Source organism: Poecilia reticulata, linkage group LG20 (genome assembly GCF_000633615.1).
Source record: "Poecilia reticulata strain Guanapo linkage group LG20, Guppy_female_1.0+MT, whole genome shotgun sequence".
Classification (NCBI taxonomy): domain Eukaryota; kingdom Metazoa; phylum Chordata; class Actinopteri; order Cyprinodontiformes; family Poeciliidae; genus Poecilia; species Poecilia reticulata.
In genome coordinates this window covers 14208888-14230235 of record NC_024350.1, presented here as the reverse complement: position 1 = coordinate 14230235, position 21348 = coordinate 14208888, and the positions used below count along the sequence as shown (strand labels likewise).

The window sequence follows — 21348 nt, the reverse complement described above, 5'->3', positions numbered from 1 at the left end:
TAACCTGATGCTCAGCCAGTTGAAGGTTTCCAGCTGCTGGGGGGCCTCCCCTCCTCCTTAAAGTGACACAGATAGCCATCAGTGGCTGCAAAGATATCCAGAAGAGTGTAAATCTGCCCTGTGGTGGCTGACATGCTGAAGCACTGTTTAGACTATGAGGTTCCCATCACTGTTGGTAGGCCGCGGCAGGCGGTGGCACAGATCTGAAAAGCTACCGGAGGGAGAAAAGTGAAGCGGAGAAGAAAATGTCGAGCGGTTTTCTTACAGGTTTTTCACGCCTCATCTAAACCGTAAGATTTAACCAGCTGATTTATGTCTCCTGAAAGCAAAAGCAGTGTGTGATTATTTTTCCTCTGTGTACATGTACTATTTTTAACTTCAAAGGAGCTGCTGAAGAGGACCCCCAGGAAACACAACGACCACGCGCTGGTGCAGGAGTCCCTCCAGGTGATGAAGGCGGTGTGCTCCAGCATCAATGAAGCCAAGAGGCAGATGGAGAAGTTGGAGATTTTAGAAGAATGGCAGTCCCATATCGAGGGATGGGAGGTGGGTCAAAACAGTGACCTTTTTGTGTCACTGTTTCATTTTAGTCTACTTTATCTTTTGACCGAGGGCTTTTTATTCCAAATCTTCAAGTCGTGTCTGTTTCTCAGCCAGCAATCTACTCGGTACTCAGGTCCGACAAACTTCAATATATTTTACTGAGATTGTATCTTATTGACCAACACAAATGAAGTGCAGGATTGTGAAGTGCAACGACTAGAAACTCACTATTCCTTTATGCGAAATAACTCGAGCTCAGATTGGGTAAATTTAGAGTTTTTGATTGAAGTTTATGTTTTGCAACCGATTCTGATTTGGTTTTAGATCTGGACTTTGATTGGACCACTCTAACACATGAATATGATTTGATCCAAGTCATTCTGTTGCAGGGGTCTCAATGTGAAAACACAGCACACTTTTAAGATTTTTATGATGATAAAAAAAATTAAAAAAAACACAAATCACTTTCATTTCACTTCACAAAGGTGAACTACTTTGAGTTGATCTATTATTAAAAAAGGTTAACAAGATGGTTTATGGAAGAACCAATAGTTTTGTAAAAATAAGTAATAAGATGCAATTGACCTGTATTGAATCCAATTGTATTGAATTTTGGGTTTTTAATGGAGATGATGGAGAAATGGAGAAAAGTTAGCAGCAGTGATTGTTCTGAGATGTGTTGTTTTTAGTTTTAGTAGGACATATTGTTGTGTTTCAGTGTAAAATCTGCTGCAGAAGCATAAACAGATGTGGAGTTATTCATCTTGAGTCGATCATCTGCACTGGCCAAAAAGAAAAAAAAAAGGCTAAGCATCTTGTTGTATAACTGTGGTTTCCATTTCAAATCTAAATAGAAATAATCATACAATAAAAATCTAGTACACACACAAATATACCAGGTTAAGTAAGCACTAAGTCTAAGAATAGTGCCGTCAGTGCTGGGCTCAGAGTTGGGTGGGGTGACATTTGTACTCCTGGCTGCTGCTTCTCTCCGGTTTCTCCCTTGCACTTTTATTAATTACAAACATTAGCTCATTCTGGACCTGGACCGTCTCAACGGCTGCACCCCAGGCTCACCAAACTGCATGTCCCCCCGAATGAGAGGGAACTACAAACTAGAGAGAAACAGACGAGAAGAAAAAAAACACAAAAAAAAACAGAGGATTGAGCGATGATTTGCATTTAGTTTTTCCTGTGTGGGTGTTTGAGGAATGACGGGAGGGATGAGAGGAGAGGTAATTGTGAAAATTTTTCCGTTCCCGTTTCCCCTGTCCAGAATGATTGCTCATTAGTGCTGACCTGCTCCGCTGCTGGCCTGCCTCAGGGGCCTCCTGGCAGGTTCGCGGACATCGCGTGGGAGAGACAGGGCGATGGCCCGCTGTGGTCACAACTGTGATGACTGCCAGCGCTTGGCAGGACTGTGATTGCTGGTTGGTCAGCGCTAGAAGTGTCTGTATTTTGTCAAAGTTAAGACATGGTAATGTTGCAATTTTAGACCTCGGTGTTGTAGTTTCCATTTGGCTTTCACCTAGTGTTCTGTTCTGTTGTGTCGTTAGTTCATCTGCAGTGTTTCTGTTTTGGAGTTTACTTAATTTGGCCTCTTTTGAAAGATTCTCTCATCCTTGGCCTTGATTAATTGATTCAAGCCCAAGGATTCCTGTTATTTCCTTTAAAAACACTCCTGTGTGCAGTTGTTTTGCTCTATTAAAACACTAGAACTGTCAGCATTAATGCATTAACGCATGTGATTAATCTGAAAATGTTAACACATTAATATTACTTAATGCAAATTGATCGAACTACCCATTTTGACCTAAAAGTCTCTTGGTTTTCCCACGGAGAGTCACAGCAACAGGTGATGGTCTCTTTTGAATCACTGACTCGACTTGCTGCTCTCCCCTTGCAAACCTTCCCTGAACTCATGAATGGGCTTTTCCTCACAATCCTTTCAAGGATGCCGTTATCGTACCTATTTCAATCCTACTTTTTCCTTCCGCTCTTCCTTTTATTCAACATGCTTAGATACAGCACTTAAAAGATCAGATTTTCAATCTGATCGTTCAGTGAACGTTTTCTGTTGGTCTGATGTCTTGTTTAGATTATCTAACTAGATTAATTTATGGTTTCCGGTAGATGTAAGACACAATCATTCAAAGTACATAAATGAAAGCTTGAACTAAATCACAGTAATGTTTGAAATCGGATTTACCACCTATTTGAAGGTGTAAAAAAAAAAAAACAAAAGTAGTTTTGTCCTCCAATTTGCTAGACCTTGATCCTTTCTCTTGATGGTTGTTGCTTTTTTTTGTCTGGTAGTTGGTTGCCTCCATTAAAAAAACCATGCTAAAAATTAGGTTATGGTGTTTAGAGGAACTTTGACTCAAGCTGAATTAGCCTTAGCAGAACAAGCTTTCTTTTTAATGTGTCACAAAACGCTAAAGGGTAACACTTGGCTTGGCTTAAGGAAATATATTTTCATTGTCTGAGATTGTTTGATGTCATTGTTGGCTCCGAATGATCAAAACAAGTTTTCTGTCTGGTGTGCACACATTCACTTGCTGCAAATTAGTTTAACATCTGGTCAAAAGCCGTGAGAGACGCACAAAAAAAAAAAAAAAAAAAGAAAGCGTGGAGGAAGGAATAAAAGACACAGAGGAGCAGAGACGGGGCAGGGGGGGAAAGTGAGAACTGCTCATAAGAAGGAAAAGGGAGGAGAAAGGGCGAGGAAAGAAGGAAAAAGCCTGAAAGGTTTTGGCCCGCTCGTGTCTCCAGCAGGAGGAAATGCTTAGCACATTTTCTAGCTCTGTGCGCATGTGGGGCTATTTTTAGCTCCGAGAGAGGCTGATCAAACGGGGGCGCATAAATTCCCAGAGCGCGCAAAGTTTAAGGGAAAAGACAGCGCACTTTATCACTTCGGCAGCAGGATGCCCAAGAAATGTGGTGACCAGGCGCGACAACGCAGCGCGTAGCCTGGCTGGACGGGATGTTATTCTTTAGGCTATTAACCACCCCGTGTTTAATGTCCCACAGCAATCTGCTCGGAGGAAGCAGGGAGTGTTTTCTCAGACCCCTGAGAGAGGGAACAGGAAAGGCTGGGCTATGTAGAGCCCCATCTGACCAGCGCTACATCTGCACATGAGAGATATCGAAACGTTCTCTCTCGTAGTGATTCCTAAAAAACTATTCATCCCCATTTGATTTTTTCTTTTCCCCTACACTGTCTTATGTTGCAGCTACAATCTACTTGATGTTTTATGTGATGGCATGAAAGAAAGTGATATGTAATAAAATGCTTCTACAAATAAAAATAAAAAAGTGCAGCATGCATTTGTATTCAACCCTCTGTACTCGGATACCCAAAAATAAAATCCAGTGCAAACAAATCTTTTTAGAACCTAGTTAGTGAAGAAGCTCCAGCTGTGCGCAGTTTAACCTCAGTATAAATCCAGCTGTCCTGTGAAAGCCTCTGAGGTTGGTTAGAGAACATTAACTAACAAATAGTATTAAGAAGACCCAAGAACGCAGCAGATGGATCAAGTTGTGGAGATGACTAAAACACTCTTTCAACTCAATAAAGTGAAATGAAGTAAGGTCACAAAATGTCGAAACAAAACAGTGTATTATCATGAAAGTACTATTTGATTTGAAGTGCTTGTCTCCCTGCCTCCCTCCCCTCCAGGGATCCAACATCACAGATACGTGCACGGAGATGCTGATGCAGGGCGTCCTGCTAAAGATTTCAGCTGGAAACATACAAGAGAGGGTTTTCTTCTTGTTTGACAAGCTTCTGGTTTATTGCAAGAGAAAAAACAGGTGAATCTCCCGTCTTCTTGTCGCAAGTGTGTCATGTCCATTTTTACCCTGCTGTGAGTTTTAACACACTGCATTTACAGCACTGTTTCCGTCTATGTGTGTATTTCTAGAAGTATCGGCGTTATATCGCTTCCTGTGGAGATGCATTTTGAACAAGTAGAATTATGAACTTTTACTTTTAAAAAGCACATAAACACACAAAAGTATATGAAGCAGTATAGTTTTGTGGATAAAGTTGCAGCCTACTTCATTGATTATTAGTTGATTCTACTCAACATAAACATTTTCTTTCTTTTATTGAATTCAAACAGTAAATGCATTTATTGTGTAAGAAAAGGGGGGAAATACAATCAAATGTGTTCTCCAAAATTCTGAAATTTCAATAAATTTGATTTATTGGCTTACTTATGCAGTCTCACACAAACTTATTGGCAGTGGATGCCCTGGTTAAGACTGGAAAAAACTGAGTTCAAGTTTTAAAGTAGAATAAAAAACATAGGAAAAATCTAACTTTTAAGTAGAGTACATTCATTTTATGGTGAAACAAATTCACCAATTTATAGTTTTTAAAATCTGATTAGTTCTATCTTAAGATTTGCAATTACTATTGCATGATTGCTAAATTTTATGTCCTTAAGTCGGTCTATAAAATGGAAAAAAAACAAGAAAATATGCTATATAAGCAAACTAATTAGATTAAAATTTAGATTTTAGCAGCGGACAGTTCAGGCATCTCATGGCCAATGTTAAGTACAGAGGAGGATCTATGATGCTGTGGGCATCCCAGATCCTATCTTCTGGTCTCATCTGTTCCACTCACCGGCTGGCTTCCCAAAGGACTTATCAGACCCATTGATGACCAGCTGAGTTTTCAGGATTGGTTACCAAACAAAGACTTTATGATCCCAACTTCTCTCCACAAAGCAAGCCACTCAAATTCCAAAGTGAAAGATCAATTTTCTTTAAGCATCTTGGTCAAGGTTGCCATTGAGCGTAGTTGAGATGTTGTATTTAGACAAAGAAGTTGCAGACATTATAAAGCGACAGAGAGATTTGACCTTTCAAGTCGAATCATGTGGTTCTTTTTTTCTGTTCGGAAGGCGTTTGAAAAACAGCAAAGCATCCAGCGAAGGCCCACGCTACCAGTTCAGAGGAAGAATCAACACCGAGGTGATGGAGGTGGAAAATGTGGACGATGGCACAGGTAATCCCTGCAATAAAAAACCCCCCATAAAAACACCATTTCAATTATATTTTCTGATTTCTGCTCCTTCTGCAAAGCTTAAATAAAGATTCAAATTAATGCAAAGAGGTGAACAATTTAGTAATCGGCTTAAACTCTGAAATATTACTTTGTTAGTGGTTAAAATGTTATTTATCCAACAGCACTTTTACCATCTGTGGTTACATATCCTTGAGACTGCGCTACTGTTTGTTCTGGGCGAACTGCTGCGCTTTGTGTCTCTTGGCCTCTTGCAGCCGCTGATTATCATTTATATTTGTAGATTTCACCTTCTCCCTTCCAGCAGACTTTGGATGGACAGTTGGGTTTTCATGTTTCTGGTGGGAGATTGATAGGTTTGGTTCTGGAGAGAGCATGAGGATAAACATGTGAAGCAGGCAGCGGAGCAGAAACTCACGGGTGTTCTGCACCACAGACAGGAGATCTCTGAAATCCAGGGTGACAGGAGTATTTTAGCTGGGATTCCTGGGTAATGAAAGTGCTTTGACTTTTTCCCAGGCCAAAATTCGCTGCCTGGGCTTAAAACCAACGCCCTCGAGGAATCCCATACATAGAACACCACACTATATCTGCTTTTAGCTATGTTTAAAATTGATGGTTATTATATCGTGCTTTTTGTTTCTTGTGAAAAAAAAAAGAGTTCAGCTAGAGGGTATTTGAATTGTTCCTCAAAAGATTAAAAAAAATAATAATTCAACTAAATTTCAAGGTATCAACTCAGTCTGTTTTTGTTCTTGATCATCTTATGGTGCATTCACATTAGCCCTGTTTAATCCACTGTAAGCTAAATCTAGTTCTTTTGCCTAGAATGTCCAGATTGCTTCACACTTTCATTTTCCAAATCATTGTGTAAATGTGCAATAAAACTCTACCGTGGTTTGCTTGACACAATGTAGTGTCAGCGTTATGTCTGACACTGACGTTGACGTTCTAAAAAAGTAAGCGGCTTGTGCATGCAGTTGTTTTAAGGCACTGCCTGGTTGTAGTTTAGAATACCAGGTATTACTAAGATTCTTTTATTAAGACCGCACCATTACATAAAAAATAAAAATCAACTGGAATGCGGATAATATCTACAGGATCTCTGAGAGGTTTTGCTACAAAGGCGATTTGTTCCCCATTACGTGAAACAGAGCATGGAAGTTCCTAAACTCTCCGTCTCATCAGTGAAGAATCTCCAAATGAGTTGAGGGATCATCAAGAAATGTTTGGACAAATGTTACACAGTGTTCTTCTTGGTTATTTGGGTTGGATGTCATTTCCTTTCTTATTATGGAATCATGAACACTAACCTTACCTGAGGCAATGGGAAACTCCAGTACTTTGGATGATTTTCTGGGTCTTTTGTGACCTCCTTTATGAGTCATCGATGCTTGAAGTAATTTTGGTGGTGATGCCACTCCTAGGAAGGTTCACCACTGTTCCATGTTTCCTCCACGAATAGATAATGACTGACTGTGGTTCGCTGGAGTCCCAAAGCCCGAGAAGTTTCTTTCTAACCCTTTCTAGATTAGCAGATGTCAGTAACTCATCTATTCATGAATTTTGTTACATTTAAGGATGTGATGAGATCTTATGGCCTACTTCAAGTTGCCAGACAGGTCCCGTTTAAGGGATTTATTTATCACAATGCTTCATTGATTACAAAATGTTTAATGATCTGGTACTTCTCAAGATGAGAAAAAAGACAAACAAAGAATCTGTTGGAGTGTAAATAGTTTTTCTGAGCAGTGTAAATGATTTCAGAATTTACTAGTGAATCTTAATTAGCCTTCAGCTCTGAGGGGATCTTCTTGTAAGTTAGTACATTATTACAAAAACAATGAGTCCTGCTTAATTTGTTTTTTATTTATTTCATTAAAGAAGAAGATTAATAAGCCAGTCAATAGAGATTTGAGGTCTCGAATTAAAAGAGAAATTAATATGTGGATAGTGTTTGAGTTCTAAAAAATTGTTTTTCAATAACTTAACTGTTGATATTTAACCATAATTTACAAATTTCATGCATGTTTAAAAGAGACTGTTGTAATTTTATTTGGTTTTTCAAAATCTTCTAAAGAAGTTTACTTCTTTTGTCTCTCATTTTTTGTTAGTTCTCATAGTGTGTTTTATTTTTTAGTATCCTAATCAAAGTGAATCCAAACTGATGCCTGTCCGCTTAGACGTGAACTCAGTAAAACGTTTGTTTCTACTAGATGGCTTTGTAAAACCTCTAAAGTTAATCCTTGAGATTGTTTCTGACAGTTCGCTCTCTTCTGTGCTGCACAGCCGACTACCACAGCAGTGGGAATATCGTTAACAACGGCTGGAAGATCCACAACACGGCCAAGAACAAGTGGTTCGTCTGCATGGCCAAGACCCCGGAGGAGAAACAGGAGTGGCTGGAGGCCATCATGAAAGAAAGGGAACGGAGGAAAAGTAAAAAGCTGCTTCAGCTAACCAGCTTTGCGTCACATGGAGTTATTAGCTATAATCTAACTCCAGGAATTTATGTTTTCCGTCCATTTAGCGCGTTTCTTAATTTTTGCACTAGATAAATGTCCCGTAATGTAAGACATTAACCCCGCTTAAAGACTATTGACGCAGACAGTGCTACTTACCCGGCAAAATTAGAGGGCATTAACCTTCTCCGGCTGGTAATTGATGAGTAGCCCAGGAGCTGAGTGCAAACAATCTCTGTGACTTTCATTCAGCAAAGGCTTCCTCCTCCGCACAGGTCTGAGGCTGGGCATGGAGCAGGACACGTGGGTCATGGTTTCAGAGAAAGGAGAGAAGCTCTACCACCTCATGACCAAAGGGAACCTCATTAAGGACCGGAAGCGCAAGCTTACCACTTTTCCCAAGTGTTTCCTGGGAAGGTAAGGCTGACTTTTCTAATCTTGATGGTACGGTTTGGTAAATGACTCTCAAGAGATGCAAACATTGATCTTGTGGTTTCCTTTTTGTTGCATCAGTGAGAAGCCTGTGACTGTAAGGCAGCTGGATTATTTAACAACTCCTAAAGATGGACTAGAATATAAGGCTTGGCTATGTTTGATGTTTGTATTTTTATCAGTGGAGGCCTTTTGCAGTGTGAGGGGTATTATGCTGAGCACTTTTGTAATACAGATCAGCTTCCTTTTCTGAGCTTTCAGTTTTAAATTGGCAAGGACTTCTAAAGGCAGCAGCAGTTGGGAGGGGAAAAAGGTATACGCTTTTGGGAAGTTGTGTATATCTGCTGTCTCAGTCATGGGAAAATCAAATCCAGTCCCTTTTAGCTCTTGATTTTTATTTAGGGATTATTAGTATGCTGCTTGGGTTTGATTTAGTGAATAAATGAAAGTCATAAATCAGAGGGAGGTACTTTTTGTGGTTCAGCCGACAATTCCCCTTTATTCATTGTTGCTCTTTCCAATTTCGGTTTCAAATGTTTGGTTTGTTAATATTTTAATCTTCCAGGCTGAAAGGAGGGAATTCTCTATCCGATCTGAGGTATCAGATCTGAAATACAATTGGCAAAGGAAATGTTTAAAAATCAAGTGACGCACACTATTGTCACTGGGCATTTAAATTTTTTGTTCCGAATTTGACTAATAAGGTTATGTGCAGAGTGAACCATAACTTTTAAAGCAAAGTGTTTAGCTTTTTGTACATTTTTTTTATTTTTAAATATTTTTTGTTTTCTTTTTATTTAAATTATAGATGCTTTCCAACACTTTTTCACAAGTTAAAAGCTGAGAGTCCAGATCCTCCTCACAAAGCAAAGCGTAGAACAAGGGGCTGCTTTTTACTAGGCTAGAAAAACTCCAAACCAGATAACAGTTTGTCACAGTGTTCTATAACTTTCTTCTCTTTCCATGTAATAAATGTTTTTTTAGCAGTTTATTTTGACTCATAATCAGACTGAAAAGCAGTCCCATTTTTTAAAAGCCTGAAGGATGAAACGAAACACCTAATAAAGTGCATTTGGACATAGTTGTGGCCAAGTTATATGGCATAGCGGTTTGAAGAATCAGTACTGATTTCTCCTCTGGTCTTTGCAAACATCTCAAACCCTTGCGGTTTAGAAAAGAAATGAATCTGTCAGCTGAAAGGATTAAAAAGGATCAAAAGCCAGTCAAACGCGGTCATCTCCAGGAGTCTGAAGAGATCAAATTGTGAGAAAGCAGCGCAGAGAAACTCCCTGTGGGATCATACAACACCTGGATGACCAGCTGTGCTTAAAAAGACATCTCTAAGCCATCTGTCCTCCCACAGCTCAGATGATTTCAGAGATGTTAATACGGGGGCGTAATTGTTGAGTGAGAAATATTACTGATGAGAACCACATTGCCTACGGTTTCAGCTCTGCCCACTCCTTCCATTGTAAAAAAAAAAAAAAAAAAAAAAAAACTCCTTGCCTTTATTCTCCCACCACATCATTCTCTTTTGGTTTTTGACTTTTCTATTTAAAGCTGAAGGCGGGTCTTCAGCTTCTTCCCCTTGAAATGGCACAATCTCATTTGTGGTTCGCACTCTGCAAGAGAGTAATTCATAAAAGAAAATGCGTGACTGCCGTCCAGTTAAGACACCGCTCACTGCATCTCAAGCTTGAAACAAGCAGCAAAACGATAAAAGTGCAATTTTATTTCTAATGCATGAGACTTGCTGCTGTCAGCTTCTCATTACAAGTATGGATGATGAAGTCGAAGAGTTTGTTGGAATTTATTTGGACGCTTTACCAGGAATCTGAAATGATCATTCAGAGTAGATGTTCAGATTCATTCTTTTGTGACTGCATGAAGCTGAAGACATGATAGTGGGTGTCTTCACTGATTTGATATTGAACAACCTTCTTTAATTATTGACATCTTGAACTCTGCTCTCAATGTAAATCTTGTAGCAGAACATCTGTCCATCAGGTTCTCCATAAGATAACGAAGCAGAAGTATGTAATTCAAAACACATTCACAATTTGAATAATTCTAAAAAATGAAAAATACGATTTTGGTGTGACTTATTCAAAATCTAGACTTGGTTCCAATTAAGATGAAGTGACATGATCTTAAACAGGCCATTCATGCTTGAGGTAGATGCTTTTTCACACAGGGTTTTGATAGACTTTTCTCGAAATCAATGAACTGAATTTTATTTTTGTTCAAGTTTTGCATTTTTGTACACTATTAAAATGTGGGTGATTATCTGAAGCATGCAAATGTAGGCAAAAATGCCAAAATAGAATAATTTCTTAGAGGCGGCAAGTACTATTTCCTGACGGTGTATTCATAGGCTGGTGTGGTTAGTTTTGGTCACAGAAAACATCCATGATCAATGTTTAAACAGTGTAAGATGTCAGAATTGGGCAGATCAGGCTTTTGTCACCCCAGGAACTTTGCAAAATTCTCTCTTTGGCTGAACATCGACTACAGATCGGTTCCGTCGTGGTCTGGATGTCGCCTCTGGAGAATTCCAGTGGTGCAGCTTCTGGCTGTGTTTGTTTTCCTTTTGTGGGGAAAAAGGAGTTTGTGGATATATGCATCCAGAAGAATGTTGCATTTTGAATTTCTATGTGTGCTGCCTGCTTGGTTACTTTTTGTCTCTTCGCTCTCCCTGTCAGTCGGTTTTAGCAACTGAGTAATGAAATGAAGGAAAATTATCCCACTCAGCTAATTTGGAGCATCAAAGCATCCGATGCTGGTTGTTGGTTTGCACAGTTGGTTTGTTTTCTCTTTCTCAAGTTTGGTGGTGTTGCACTGTGGACCTAAAATAAATGAAATCAAGCTAGGCAAAACACAAGAAGGAAGACCCAGTGGTTTATTTTATAGACAAGTCTGACCCTGGGTGGTAAATAAACCATTCCAGTGGGATGTCTTCAATCCTGAAGGCTTTTTCTCCACCGATCGCTTTCATCACCCTTTTTTCCCCACTGCGCTGTTGTGTATTATCTTTCTTTGGTGTTTGAGTGCACAAGTGTGTAGTTATGTTCTATGTTTTGTTGCTTGTTTTCCCTAGTGAGTTTGTTTCTTGGCTGATGGAAATTGGTGAGACGGGCAACCCAGAGGAAGGGGTTCACTTGGGTCAAGCTCTGCTGGAGAATGGCATCATCCACCATGGTTAGTTTCTTCTTCCCTTCATTTTCGTCCTCTTGCAGAATCCTCTGCAGTTCAAGATTCAGACATAACCTCTCAGAGTCCAATTGACTTCTTGTTTTACACAGACTGTCGCTCCTTTGTGTTGTTGAGACAATGTTCTGATAAGGAAAGATTCCAACTGGTTACACCCATACGCTCATTTTCTTGTTTACATTATTATTGACATAAATGTTATGTTAATCAGGGAGCACCGATGATGTATTTTCACTGTTTGTTTTTCAAGCATACACCAGGTAACTTTTTACCCCCAAATACAAAATTTTATGTACAAGTTAGAATTTAATATGGATTTTCTTTCACATACAGTTGGTAAGAAGTTTACATACTTACAGTGGGGCAAAAATGTATTTGGTCAGCCACCAATTGTGCAAGTTCTCCCACTTAAAAAGATGATAGAGGCCTGTAATTTTCATCATAGATGTACCTCAACTATGAGAACTATGAGAGACAAAAGGAGAAAAAAAAATCCAGAAAATCACATTTTCGGATTTTTAAAGAATTTATTTGCAAAATATGGTGGAAAATAAGTATTTGGTCAATAACAAAAGTTCATCTCAATACTTTGTTATATACCCTTTGTTGGCAATGACGGAGATCAAACATTTTCTGTAAGTCTTCACAAGGTTCTCACACACTGTTGCTGGTATTTTGGCTCATTCCTCCATGCAGATCTTCTCTAGAGCTGTGATGTTCTGGGGCTGTCGCTGGACAACACGGACTTTCAACTCCCTCCACAGATTTTCTATGGGGTTGACATCTGGAGACTGGCTAAGCCACTCCAGGACCTTGAAATGCTTCTTACGAAGCCACTCCTTCGTTACCCGGGTGGTGTGTTTGGGATCATCGTCCTGCTGAAAGACCCAGCCACGTTTCACCTTCAATGCCCTTGTTGATGGAAGGAGGTTTTCACTCAAAATGTGACGATACATGGCCCCATTCATTCTTTCCTTTACACGGATTAGTCGTCCTGGTCCCTTGGCAGAAAAACAGCCCCAAAGCATGATGTTTCCACCCCCATGCTTCACAGTAGGCATAGTGTTCTTTGGATGCAACTCAGCATTCATTCTCCTCCAAACACGACGAGTAGAGTTTTGACCAAAAAGTTCTACTTTGGTTTCATCTGACCATATGATATTCTSCCAGTCATCTTCTGGATCATCCAAATGCTCTCTAGCAAACTTGAGACGGGCCTTGACATGTACTGGCTTAAGCAGGGGGACACGTCTGGCACTGCAGGTTTGTGTCCCTGGCGGCGTAGTGTGTTACTGATGGTAGCCTTTGTTACTTTGGTCCCAGCTCTCTGCAGGTCATTCACTAGGTTCCCCCATGTGGTTCTGGATTTTTTCTCACCGTTCTTGTGATCATTTTGACCCCACGGGGTGTGATCTTGCGTGGAGCCCCAGATCGAGGGAGATTATTAGTGGTCTTGTAAGTGTTCCATTTTCTAATAATTGATCCCACAGTTGATTTCTTTACACCAAGCTGTTTACCTATTGCAGATTCAGTATTCCCAGCTAGGTGCAGGTTTATAATTTTGTTTCGGGTGTCCTTTGACAGCTCTCTAGTTTTGGCCATGGTGGAGTTTAGAGTGTGACTGTTTGAGGTTGTGGACAGGTGTGTGTTATATATATATACTGATAACGAGTTCAAATAGGTGCCATTAATACAGGTAGCAAGTGGAGGACAGAGGAGCCTCTTACAGAAGAAGTTACACGGCTGTGAGAGCCTGAAATCTTGCTTGTTTGTAGCTGACCAAATATTTATTTTCCAATTGCCAATAAATTCTTTAAAAATCAGAAAATGTGATTTTCTGGATTTTTTTTTCTCCTTTTGTCTCTCATAGTTGAGGTATACATCTATGATGAAAATTACAGGCCTCTCTCATCTTTTTAAGTGGGAGAACTTGCACAATTGGTGGCTGACTAAATACTTTTTTGCCCCACTGTATGTATAACGTCCATTTAATTTTGAAAATTCAAATGGAGTTTTCTTTCATGAGATTCCTTTTCAGGAAACCAGTTTACTTTCCACCCAGAAATATGTCAGAAACCCTTAAATGCCATGTGGTGTTTTGAAAGAACGTCAAATAAAATATTTATCTATGTGAACGTTTATATTTGAACAAATTTCGACTGTGTGGAGTTGTGAAAATCCCTAAAAAATGTTAAGTTTTACAACTAATTCTTATTTTTCAAATATTTCCAAGCTGTATTATGATCATTTTACTCTGAATATAGAAAATGGCTTAAAAATATATTAAAAAATTAGTTTGACATTCATGCCTAAGATAAGCATTTGTAACTTTTTGTAAGTACATGAACCCTAAATTGTTTTTTGCTTTGCAAATAGTGCATAATGTGTCTTTCGCCTTCAAAGAGTAACTAAATCTCTCCGTGGTGCGGTTTCGCTTCCACTCTCAGAAATAAAATGGGGTTTCAGAGTATTTTCTCCAGAGAGGAATCACCATCTGTGCAGTCGACATCCCCGAGCTTCAGAATATCTTTTCATAAGAGCCTTTAATGGAACCTGCACGGCCGCCGCCAAGTATACGAAGCCAAGTGTTATTACTGCCGGAGGGTCCACATAAAAGCAACCTAAAGTGAGCGAAGCACAGCTCTCTCTCAGCAGCTGTGTTATCTGTGACAGCTTTGCATGAGGTTGGAGTCGTCTTCTAGTCTGGGAAGCGTGTTCCTTTATGCGGCCCTGCTCGGCTTGACTGTTTTTAAACCTCTTATAGTTTAGAGTTTAAAGCTTGACAAAAAAAAAAGAAAAACACTACCTCAGGGTTTGACTCTCTTACTTGTTTCCTCTCTGACATTTTGTCAGTTCTTTTTTCCTTTTCCCATTTGGATTTTGTTTTCCAGTCACAGACAAGCACCAGTTCAAGCCCGAGCCTGTGCTGTACCGCTTCCGATATGACGATGGCACCTACCACCCCAGGAGTGACATGCATGATGTTATAGCCAAGGTAAAGGTCCTGCAGCAGAGTGAAAGATTAAATCACGTTTTTACTGAAACATCTCTGACCCGAGAAACCCTGTCTTTTCTGTTTCGCTCAGGGTGTCCGGCTCTTCTGCCGCCTTCACAGCCTCTTCAACCCTGTCATCAGGTATACGTTTGTCTATTTCTCTGTTCTTACTAAGGAAGATGTGGCAATTGGCAGGGATTTGTTTCTTGTAATTTTGTTGCACAATTAAAATCTGAAATAAATTTTCTCAGGAAATTTGAATATTAAGTAAATAAAAAAAGGATAAGCAAAAATGTCAAACTTCTGAAAAATATGCTCATTTCTATAAACACCTTTTGCGAGAATTATTGCACCAATGCAGCATGAAATAGAGACGTTCAGCCTGTGGTTCAGCAGGGGTGGTGGGGGGGGGGGTCATTGCTTTGATTGCTGCCTTCAGGTCATTTGCATTGCCGAGTCTGGAGTCTCTCATTTTCCTCTTGTCCCAAAGATTCTCTGAGGGACTCAGGCCAGGCCAGTTTGCTGCCCAATCAAGCACAACAATACCAGGGTCATTAAACAAGCCTTTGGCAATCCAGACCCTGCTGGAAACTGAAAACATCTCTGCACAGCCTGTTAGCAGAAGGAATTTTGAAGTGTTTTAAATTTTCCTGGTATGTGGCTGCATTAACTGGACTTCAAAAAACCTACTTGAAGGTTTTTTCAAATAGGTCTAGCAGATCCCATGTCTCCCCATAGCATCACTGATTGTGGAAACTTTATACTACTATCATGTTGTTGGTGCACCTTCTTCTACCACACCTTTTCCTTCCACTCAGTCTTCTATGAATCTGCTTGGATACACCATTCTGTAAAAAGCCAACTTCTTTAGCAATTAACTTTTGTAATTTACCCTCCTGGTGGAGAGTAACATTGGCTAGCTTATGGACATCTGCCTAGTCAGCAGTTTCCCAAGTGATGGTGCAACCCACTGACCCCGACTGAGAGATCATATAGGTGTGCGTTGTAGGTGTAAACCCTAATTAGTCCGTGACACCCTGTGCTTTCATTAATGAACTTTTTCACAATATTAGGATTTTCTGAAACTCTGCTTTTTGGGTTTTTATTATCTGTAAAAAAAAAAAAGAATCAAAAGCACAAGAAATAAAAGCTTTGAAATATTTCACTATATTGTTAATGAATACATAAATGTAACGGCATCGACGGGTTTTTCCCATCTTGAATTCCCAGTAGTTTTCATGCACAAATGTGCTTAAAAATGTCTGAATTAATAAAACACTAATCACCAGTTTTACCGTAAAGCATAACACAAACATACAAGAATGCAGATGATATTGCGTGTTTTTCAACTTTTTGTTTGGACAATTAAGAAACGTTTGGAAATATATTAATGAACCCTCAACGAAGCAGAAATATCCAATTAAGTAACTTAACCACAATACAACACGAGACCACTTCTCAAGACCTCTGCTCACCAACTACAGCCTGGTTCATTGTTTATGCTAGATTTTTAATGGGGCCTGAAGAAAAGCTTTCATTTCACGGCTGTAAAACTGCACCACAGCCAGAGGGTGGGCGTGTTTATTCCACATGCGTGCTCGAAGCCTCTGCACAATTCTTTCTGACCTGAACGCTTAAGAACCTGACGTTTGCGTGCCGGATTTCTTGGCGTAAAATCTCTCTTCGGGGCATTTGAGGTGTTTGTGTTGCTAGCCAGATGATCCGACTGCTCTCTCTCAAAGCTCAGCACAATATATCATAGGGCCTGAGAACACCAGAGCTTAATTGGACGATCCAGCCTCTGCTTAATTACATGGAATTTCCTGGCAGAGCAAGAGAGAGATGAGTCAAAACAGGAGAGGGGATAAACTACTCAGCAGCCCCCTCCATGTGCAGCTCCCGTTTTCCCCCCTTACAGCTCTGCTTTGTCCTTTGTCCTCTCAACTTATCAGCTGTTTTTAAATGTCCTCTCTTGATCTGAAAAGCGTAAACGGTTAAACAACAAAGAGATGATTGGGGATGATGGGCTCTTTAATCTACAGATTGTGGTGGGTTTAGACTTGGACAAATGCATCAAAGACCACAAACTGTCTTTACGTAGTGTCCAAAAAAATGATGTTGGACTTTTTTTTTGTGCTGATGAATCACCCAGAAGCTTAGTAATTACATATGTATATGAGTTTCAGAATAAAAAATGATCCGGTGTATTATACTCCAGTAATTTATCAGGGCTGAGCAGTTGATTAAAGCTTGAACTTTTAGCTTACTGGTAATGATTTATTTTCAAGCTTGCTTTGAAAAGACAGCTGCATACATCTCCACTCACAAAACGTCTAAACAAATGTTCCCCGTCTTCAGACAGCAAGTGAAAGCCATCTCATTTGACCTTTACCTCTTTAACTCCTTAAACTGCTGTTTGCTTGACCCAGACTCATGGCTACCTGCTGGGCACCCTCTTTTTACTCTGACATTCTTGTGTTTCGCCCCCCATTCACTGTAGATCCTAGTCTTCCAGTTTTGATTCCCTTTCAAGAAAAATGCAAAAAAAAAAAAAAAACAAACAAAAAAAAAACTTTCTTTTGGTGAAAATGGGCTATTTTGCATTGACATTTCAGCTTGTTGGAGTCAAGCACACGCTGCAAGATATGCTTACATGACAAAATGTTTTACTGTTGGGGAGAGGGGCACCTCTCACACCCTGCTCTGCCCCACCTCGCAATCTGAGCTGTACCAGCTGAGATTGGACTTTAACTTGACCCCGCAAGCCTTGTCTGTACGATGAGAGATTGAAACTCATCTGTGTGTGGTTGTGCGAGTGTGTCGGGGCGATGGTTTGCCTGCGGTGGAGGCGGTAGAGTAGCGTTAAGTCACAGCAGTTCAGGACTTTCCCGCCCCTGCGGCTCTCTGCCCTGATATTGCGTGTCCCCCTGGGACGCCGCAGCATTCATGGGAAAGTCACGGCTACGTTTCAAACGGCATTCTTGGGGTCTGGCAGAGTGCAGCCCAGTGCATCAAGTCAACAACAGTAACACCGTGCCAGCTTCTAACCAAGGAATGCTGTTTTGCTGTCAACAACCCCTAAGAACTCCCTTCGATAAATGACACAACTGCGAGTGCTTAAAAAGTAGCCGCACCTTGCTGACAGCAAGAATTATTAGTTCGCCTTTTGGCATTGTGCTTAAATAGACCAAGCTATTACTCCGCCGCACGTTCTCCGTCTCAGATCATTAAAGTGAGAGCAAACGGTTACAATAAATATCCTGAGAATCTCTCTATAATGCTGCCATTGGAAACATCTGCTTTTGTTGTTATCCAGGGATAAGGACTACCATTTACGGACCTACAAGTCTGTGGTCATGGCTAACAAGCTCATAGACTGGCTTATTGCACAGGTAAGCTACAGAGGTAATCAAAGGGACCTTGAGCTTTTTCATATTTTGTTACGTTATACTTCAAACTTTAATGTATTTTATCAAGTTTGTGCAGCCAGGTTAGGGTAAACTTCTTCACAACCTCTGTCCTGTTGACGGTGTTGCTTGGTCTTCCTGATGCCGTTTCATCACTAAGGTTCTCTACCAAACCTCTGAGGCCTTCACAGAACAGCTGCATTTAAACAGGGATTCAATTACACACACGTGGTCTTCGTTTTCCACACACTTCAATTGGTAGTATTGAATTTAGTTTTAGTGTATTTATTTGTGCTCTGAGTATGTTATGATGGTTATTTATCTCATCTATAATTCCAAAACTGTTACAGAAGCTAAGAATTTTTTTTTAATGGGTCAAAATTTGCCATCGTGATCTTGATGCTAATTGCCAAATATATATTAATAATATTAATAATTCATTAATAATATTTTCTGCGTCTTCTGAGCTGATTGGAAGCAGATTTGTTCAGACGAGAGCCTAAAAAAACTAAAACAAAAATGGAAGTAGCTGTTATCATAACAGGTTGCTCACTTCAAATGCGCTGCAGAGACAGGAGAAGTCATGAAATTTGAGGCTCTCGGCGGAGCCCAGAGGAAACGAAAGAAGAAAAGCAGAATTGATTGTACGGCTAAGCTTTATTGACCCTGACAGGAAGTGCTCAGCCTGACAGATTGATAGCTCTGTACAGGATTACAACACAGACATGAAACCAACACAGTAACCTCAGCGGAATCAAATGCAGATATCGCAATGATTTCATCCGCCCTCCACTGCAATGCTGTTTCTGCTTATGGATCTTGTGTGACCCGGGCCAGTCGAGTCACTCACACTTCCTGCAGTGGGACTTCCAGAGCTGTCACACTGCACTGTCTAGACATGACTTTGGATGTGGTGAAGGTAGGGTGCTGAGCGGCTCTGCTGGCCTTGGGGGTGTTTGGATGGAGGAACAAAGCAGTGTGCCATTTCAACTATTCCCCAAAAAGCAAACACCCTTCTTCATTTTTTCTTGTGCTCTTCTTGTTTCATTTGTTACTTGTTTTTCTAGCCAGTGTTCTGTTTCTCAACTATACATTTTTTTTTTCTGTTGGTGCAGGGGGACTGCAGAACAAGAGAGGAAGCGCTGATCTTGGGGGTAGAGCTGTGCGACAACGGCTTCATGCATCACGGTACAGCAGTCTGTCCCGTTCAGTCAAACCTCTCCATAGACTCAGTGGAAGCTAAATGTTAAATTCAGAGAAACTACTCACAGGGCGTTTGGCATTTAGCATCCTGCCTAAGAACACAACCATGCTTGTTCTCTTTCCATTTAATCCCTTTTACACAGTACAGAAATAGAATCTTTTTCCAATCCAGTGAATTAATTTGCGTTTGTGCGACTGTTCATAGATACCATCATGCATGCATACATGCATGTAGCCCAAGTTCTGAGGTCATGCACGGTTCAATCGAGCTCTGAGAACCTTTACATGTAAAATGGACAGTCACTATGGCTACACTTTGTTTATAAGACTCCGGTTTGTTTTCAAGCTCAAACTTCCTGTTCGCCAAGGTTTACATCATCGGGGATGCAGTATGAATCACATGGAGCCTTCCTGTAACCCTGTGATGTAACCTGCTCCAAATGCCCACAGTTCAAGCCACACAGTACAAATTACCAGCACATCTAAAGAACATAACAACCCTGGCCATCAAAACCCTCTTTTACTTCCTTTGCCTCCAGGATAATTTCACTATTCGTGCCTGTAAGTTATTTGGCCTGACGAAGTAGCTATTAAAACTACTGGCCGTATATCTGATTTTGAAAGGAAATGAGTGAAGGAATGTCAGAGGGAAGCTCTTTTTCCGTATTGGGCTCTTTTTTTTAAGAGCTGCAGTTCTGGTTGATGCTTTTGCAGAGCTTATACAGTGATATGTGTCTGACTAAGCAGGGGATTCCCTTTCTGTGCTCCCTAATTTTCATGGTTTGAAATTTGGTTTTGCAGTACTTGAAGAAGCTGCATTTTAGACTTAGCTGCCGTCATGCTAACAGGGAAAGTTGGAGCTCGCCGAGCAAAGTCTAGTGTGGTATCCGATATGGCTACGGCAGAATATCAAACTAAATATTTAATAGCGCAGAAGAGGATGTTTGTTTCTGCAAAAGCAACTCAGGTCCACTTTTCACCTCTAGTTGTTGCATTTTTCTTTTATAATGTTTCTATGTTACAAAGAAGCACACACCACTTGCAGCAAAGAATGACATGGGTATTTGACATTTATAATTTATAGTTGTATGTTTTATAAAAATACATAACTTTTATCTGTGTAATTAATCTACCTATCGGATTGATTACTCATTTACTTACTTTCTTACTTACTTACCAGTTTATCTACTTTTTACTCATTTGCTGACTTGCTTACAAAACTAACCTAACTTATTTTCTTATGTATGTACGTATTTGCCGCCTTATTTAACTCCCTATCTGCCATGATGATACCTCTGTTCTCATGAACCCTTTGTCTGACATGTAATAATTTTGAGAGGGTTACCTCCTTACCTTCTGTATTTACCTATTTGGATGTCATACTCTCTTCCCTACTATTTTCTGTGACCAAAGACAGTTGATAAGAACTCTGAATTTTGCTTTTTTTCCCCGTTTGTAAAAATTATGAGTCGAGTAAATCTGATTCCTACTAAAACCTTTATTTTATCATTAACGTGACAACTCTTTAAGTTAACATACTCGTAGTTCCATGTTTGTTTAATGTTCTGATGTTTGATACCACTGTCGCATCTGTCTCAGTGTTGGAGAAGAGCGAGTTTAAGGATGAACCTTTGCTGTTCCGTTTCTTTGCTGACGAGGAGATGGAGGGATCCAACACCAAACACAAACCCTTGAAGCACGATCTGAAAATAGTGGAAAATGTCATCGCAAAGTCTCTCTTGGTGAGTTCTTCTCGATTAAGCTTCCTATTTTATCGTATGCTAAATCTTGCTACAGTTTGCCCACAAAGTAGTCTTAGGCCCAGTGATTTATTATGGAGGGCACAGCTGTGGCAAGGAGGGAAAAAACAACAACAAAACTCTGCAGAATAAAAAATAAATAAAAAAATGATACTCCAGTAAGCAAGACGAGCATTCCTTTCAGAAGAATGAGCAAAGTACTATAAAACCTGCTATCTGTCTGGAGCAGTATCCTCTCCTTCTGGTGTGTGTGTGTGTGTGTGTGTGTGTGTGTGTGTGTGTGTGTGTGTGTGTGTGTGTG

General features: G+C 40.1%; 1 protein-coding gene across 3 annotated transcripts in view; it reads left to right on the top strand.

Moving 5' to 3' along the window:
- prex2 (phosphatidylinositol-3,4,5-trisphosphate-dependent Rac exchange factor 2) overlaps window positions 1-21348 on the top strand; it is a 96543-nt gene that overhangs the window by 25259 nt on the left and 49936 nt on the right. For 2 of the 3 annotated variants that reach the window (XM_008396340.2, XM_017301983.1), the window contains exons 6-16: window positions 385-546; window positions 4223-4356; window positions 5457-5560; window positions 7868-8017; window positions 8316-8457; window positions 11570-11670; window positions 14574-14677; window positions 14769-14818; window positions 17994-18069; window positions 19200-19272; window positions 20887-21029. In XM_008396340.2, coding sequence (XP_008394562.1) covers window positions 385-546; window positions 4223-4356; window positions 5457-5560; window positions 7868-8017; window positions 8316-8457; window positions 11570-11670; window positions 14574-14677; window positions 14769-14818; window positions 17994-18069; window positions 19200-19272; window positions 20887-21029 — 1239 coding nt within the window. Of the gene's footprint in view, window positions 1-29; window positions 291-384; window positions 547-4222; window positions 4357-5456; window positions 5561-7867; window positions 8018-8315; window positions 8458-11569; window positions 11671-14573; window positions 14678-14768; window positions 14819-17993; window positions 18070-19199; window positions 19273-20886; window positions 21030-21348 lie in introns of those variants that run through there. The other variant, XM_008396341.2, reaches the window with a different exon arrangement.